The 5,431-nt window shown below is 34.0% G+C and overlaps 1 protein-coding gene across 7 annotated transcripts in view; it reads right to left on the bottom strand.

Annotated features, from left to right (window-relative positions):
- Positions 1 to 1,321: 1,321 nt before the first annotated feature.
- Positions 1,322 to 5,431, bottom strand: part of LOC117172859 (2-oxoglutarate dehydrogenase, mitochondrial) — a 56,383-nt gene continuing 52,273 nt past the window's right edge. For all 7 annotated transcript variants that reach the window (XM_033361140.1, XM_033361162.1, XM_033361123.1 and 4 more), the window contains one exon: positions 1,322 to 2,450. In XM_033361140.1, coding sequence (XP_033217031.1) covers positions 2,351 to 2,450 — 100 coding nt within the window. In that variant the 3' untranslated portion in view covers positions 1,322 to 2,350. The remainder of the gene's footprint in view (positions 2,451 to 5,431) is intronic.

Here is a 5,431-nt window from a genome sequence, read left to right as displayed (position 1 = left end):
GAGCGCACATGTGTTTCCATTGTTATGGCCGGAGGAAGCAGTAGGAAGGCCTGCCGGAGTGCTGCCGGAGTTTGCAGGAGAAATTCGGCAAATCGGGGTAGTAAGCTACTGCAACTTCGACGGGCAAAAAAATACCGGCCGAAGTTTGCAGTAGGTCCTGCGAAGCTCCTGCGTGCAGTAGGTACTGCATTGCCGGAGTGTGCAGGAGGCCGGAGGGCAGGAAGCAGTAGGTATGCTACTGCTCGTCCCGTCTCTATTGTAAAGGCTTTTGCGACATATAAGTTAGTCAAAAAAATTATAACGTCTAAAAGTCTTTAGAAAACCAATAGGCCACAATCCGCAATTCCAGTGACAGATACGCAATTCAAAAGCCTTCGAAACGTATTGAACGGAATTGAATGAATTTTTGTTTCCTGGACCCGTTACTGAAAAATTCTTCTGACTTATATCGAAACCAGGACACTTCAGGAAACTTCAGGTTTCGCAGGCTCTTCAGTTGCGCCCGAGGTGTGGACGAGCGTTGAATCAATTGTTCAATAATCAAGCCGACACGTTCCATGGCTATTCCAATATGGTTTGTGAGACGCTTTTGAGTAATTCGCCAGTCATTTTGAATCAAATCGTCGATGTCGCCTGTGGCAGTGATCGGACGCCCGCTGCGTGTTTCATCAAAAATTATGACTTTTCTATGCTCGAAAACACATAATTTTATTACCCAACAATTTACAGTAGATCTATCAACAGCATCGTCACCATAAACAGCCTTTAAACGACGATGAATCTCAGTAGGAGTCACTTTTTCAGCAGTTAAAAATTCAATAACAGCACGCTGTTTAATTCGCTCAAAATACATTGGATGAACACAAGGCCTTCAAATTGCGCATGCGTCTAAAGGGTCAATGCAACTTTCACATGCCATCTGGCGCGCTTCTGAAGGAAACCATACTCTAATTACATAAAAATATCGTTTGTACCGCGGCAGCGAAGTCTTTACGATCTCACGTGTTTGCAAAAACTCACGCTTGGCCGTAAAAAGACTACTTCTCTGCCTTCGTGCACCATATATACTATTTAAAGATTCATTTGCAACATTAAAAGACACACTATAAATATTCCCATCAAACTATCAAGCATTTGAAAGAAATATGATTTTTTAAATGTACTTACTGTGCCACGGACTGCTTCAAAATATATTTCCTCGTTGTAATAAAATGAATAACGCACTAAGGTTTCTCGTTTAAGTCTACGCTCGGATCTCGGAGACCCAACAGTAGCATTCCAAGATTAAAACAGTACTGCAGGTTTCGAAAATAAAATCTGATTCGGTGGTAATTACAATTTAATAATTAAACAGAATCTACAATGTGCAGTTCAACGTTTGCCTCATTCTTAAATAAAATATAATTTATCGCTACTAATTCGACTCTGAAACTAATATTCACACCGGTATTGATTAGAGGATTTCTTAACTAGCAAGAAATAAGGTAAAACAGCTTTTTTTGACTTCTGCCCTGAGCTTAAGTGTCCATACTTTTAGTTTTCAAAGCGATCATGGCTCCCGTTACCCGCAGTGGCCACTCGCAATCACCTCCTATCCATAGATAGATATAAACAATATTTGCAGCATTGATAACGGAGCTTCAACAAAAAGAGTCAAATACTGTGCCTCTGCAGACCCTGCGGTGTCCAAAATGAAGTAGCAATGCAATTTTTTGTATCACTAAGAGACTCCCCTCGCATACAGCCACCATTTTTCTTCACATTTTTCATTTCACTAACAATTCGAGACCAATCATTTAATTTTTTATACAAACACAGCGACTATAAAAAGTTAAAGTGATTGGTGGCCTGAATACGAAATTTCCAAGAAAGACTCGTACACCTTTGTCTCTTGATCGCAGAAACGTAGTTAAGTTTAAAATAATACTTTCGTAGTCATTAAATGTCGCGTTACCGATTTATAGACATATTAACAGAGCAAATTACATTTATATTTGCACATGAGTTTCCCATACCATTGAAAAGTACACATTCTGCTTCGGTTCTTTAAGGCATAAATAGGTTTATTTAGGTTGAGTATTTCAAATGATTATTAAAACTCGGATTGCTTCCTTTTCACTAAGTGAAATATTAAGTGAAGTATTAAGTGAAATATTAATTGAAAAGCGTGAGAAGCTGTACTTTTCGATGGTTTAAATTAAATATCCTTACACACGGTACTAATTCCAGCACACTGTAAGGGAATATTTCAAGGAGAGTGGTCTCTCTCGCAATGTTCAAAGGGCAGTAGGATCCTTATAACAATTATAGTACGCAGAATAAATAAAGTTCACTATTCATCTAAATAAGATTACAAATTGAAAGAGTCATCCAGTAGTTGTTTCAGTTCTCTGGTATGCTGAGCTTTGCTACCTGTTGCTGGCGACGCAGCAGTCGGACGTCCAACGTACCTGAAAAGATTTTATTTAATGCAGAGTTCTCAAATTCCCGAGAATTTAAGTTCAGGTTATATAACCGAGAATATATGACAGAATATAAATAATAAATATTATTATTTAATAAATATGTATATATTATACATATGTATATATGTATATATATTATTTAATAAATACCACCAAGTATAATAAGAAGTCTTCACTTCCGGAAAACTTAGACGCGTGACATTTTCAAAATTCTCTGATTTTTCTTTCACTAATTTTTCATATTAAATCATTAATATTCAAAAACTAGTATTTTATTCTTATGATATATTTATCATCGAATATTTTATAAGCGGAATAAAACAGTGTTTCATACACAAATTAAAAATTTTCAAATGTATTAATTTATTTCCAACAAAAAAATTCGTTTTCTTTACTTTAAAAGATAAATTTTAACAAAATATTCGAATTTTCAACAAAAGAATTGAATTTTTAACATAATAGTTGAATATTCGACCTAAAAAGACAAATTGTCAACGAAAAAGTGTCAGAGTTTATATCTTAATCAACAAAAAAATGAAATTTATACAACCAAAGAAAAGAATTTTAAAACCAAAAAGACGAATTTCCAACAACTAAAGATTTTTTAATTGAAAAAATAAATAAAAGTTTATCAAAATTATTGAACCTTCAAACGAGAAGACAAATTTTCTTTACAAAAATTCCATTTTCAAACAAGAAATGACTTTTCAACAAAAAATTTTCCACAAAACTGATGCATTTTCATGAGAAAAAAAAAGGAAATTTCAAACTAAAAAATAATTTTTTCACGAAAAAACGCGAATTTTTAACTAAAAAATATCAATCTTAAAAAATTGGAAAAGTTCCATTTTCTGTTAAAAAATGAATTTTAAACAAACAAAAAAAAAGAAGTATTTTCCACTAAACAGTTAAATTTTAAACCAGACATAAGCCTTTAATAAAAAAAATTTCCCAATGTAGTGTAACTTTGACTCAAGTAGTTGAATTTTCAATTAAAAAAGATTAATTTTCAACAAGATAATTAAACCATTAACCAACGAGATAACTTTTCAACTTAAAATATAAATCTTTAACAAAAAAAGTGATTTCTTAACAAAGCTATTCAAGCAAATGTTTTAAACAAATTAGTTCAAGCAAAAAAGAACTATTTTTAACCAAAAATTTGCATTTTCATACAAAAAATGAAATTTCTTCTACAACAGATGAAGTTTTCAAACAAAAAAAATAGTTGAATTTTCTGTTGAAAAAGATCTTAGTCGAGTTTTCACGATCAAACCATGAATTTTTTTTAACGTGAAATAATTTTCTACCAAAAAAATTGAATTTTCAATCCAAAAAGACGAACTTTTAACCAATAGGATTCTTATTACAAAAAAAGTTGAGTTTTAATCCAAAAAACAGATGAATTTGCAATAAAAAATAATATCTTTTTATAAGTGGAACTTTCACCCAGAAAATATTTCAGTTCATTTTTCAACACAAAAATATAAATTTTAAACAAAAAGTAAATTTTCTACGAAAGAGTTAAGTTTTCAAGAAAATAGTATAATAGCATAATTTCTAACCGAAAAGTTGCATTTTTGTCAAAACAAGATTTAATCTCTGCTAAAGCAGTTAAACTTTAAAATAAAAAAGACAAACTTTCAAAAATGAGTTGAATTTTCAACGGAAAAGTTAAAGAAAAAATTCAATTTTCTATTAATTAAAATAAATTCTGAGATTCTCCTAAATTCTTAGAGAATTTATTTCTCGGTTATATTCTCGGTAATATTTTCATTCACGTTACCGTTCTCAAAGTAATATAACCGACTTAGAATTCTAATTTAATGACACAATACTACTGCGCAGCTGTACAATAAACCGACCATTACTGGGACAACGTGAAATGTATGTCTTTTGTATTTTAACGTAATAGAACAGAGGGCTTGGGTAGAGAGGAAAAGGGACCATATGGTGTGGATAGAGAGAGACAGGTTATGGATAAGTGGAGAGGAATGGTGCTGGGATGAAGAATTAGAAGAATTAAGGAAAAAAGAAAAAAGTCTTGAGAAAGGTAGAGAGAAGGGAGACGAAAAAGAGTCTAGAAATAAATCAGAGGCGTTTCCAAACGGCAAAGGGGAAACAAAGTGAAGAGGAAAGACGAGGGAGGGGAAGAGAGAAACGTGAAAATAGCTTTCTGGAATGTGTCAGGTTTGAAGAACAAGAATAAAAGATTTTGGGAGGTGTTATAAAAGTGGGATGTGATTATGATGAGTGAAACTTGGGCAGATAGAAGAACTGGAAGGGAATAAAAAAGCTGTTACCGAAAGGTTATGTGTGGACAATGCAAGAAGCAAGAAAAGAACACGTTAAAGGGAGAGGAATGGGCGGCATGGTGTCAGGGGTGAAAAAAGAATTAGCAGTAAAAGGGAGAAAAGATGAGGACATGGAGGAAAAGGATGGAACAATGATAAGAAAAATTATAATTGGGAAAGTAGAAATAGCGGTGGTGTGTGTATACAGAAGAAGAGGGGAAGAGAAAGGCTGGAGAGTAATAAGGAGGTGGATGGAGGAAAAGAAGGAAGAATTGGTTTTAATAGGAGGGGACTTTAATGCATGGACTGGTGAACAAGGGGGAGGGTTATGGGATGAAGAAAAAGAGGCATTTATAAGGAACTCCAAACATAGAGAGACGGACAGGAAGGGGAGGAAGTTACTAGACATGATAGAGGAAACAGGATAACTTATATGCAATGGCAATATGAAAGAAGATGAGGAAGGGGAGATCACATTCATAGGAAAGGGAGCAACAGTAATAGACTACCTTTTGGGTGAAAAAAGAATGCGGCATATGATAGGGAGTATGGAGGTAGGGAATGAGATAGAGTCCGAGCACTTCCCGGTCATAGTTACACTAAGAAGAGGCGTCAGTAAGCGCGGCAGAGGGAGAAAGAAAAAAGGGTGCAAAAGAAACACGAAAATGGGAA

Source organism: Belonocnema kinseyi, chromosome 1 (genome assembly GCF_010883055.1).
Source record: "Belonocnema kinseyi isolate 2016_QV_RU_SX_M_011 chromosome 1, B_treatae_v1, whole genome shotgun sequence".
NCBI lineage: Eukaryota > Metazoa > Arthropoda > Insecta > Hymenoptera > Cynipidae > Belonocnema > Belonocnema kinseyi.
Note: the sequence above shows the minus strand (reverse complement) of the source record. Positions and strands in the feature narration are given on the sequence as shown.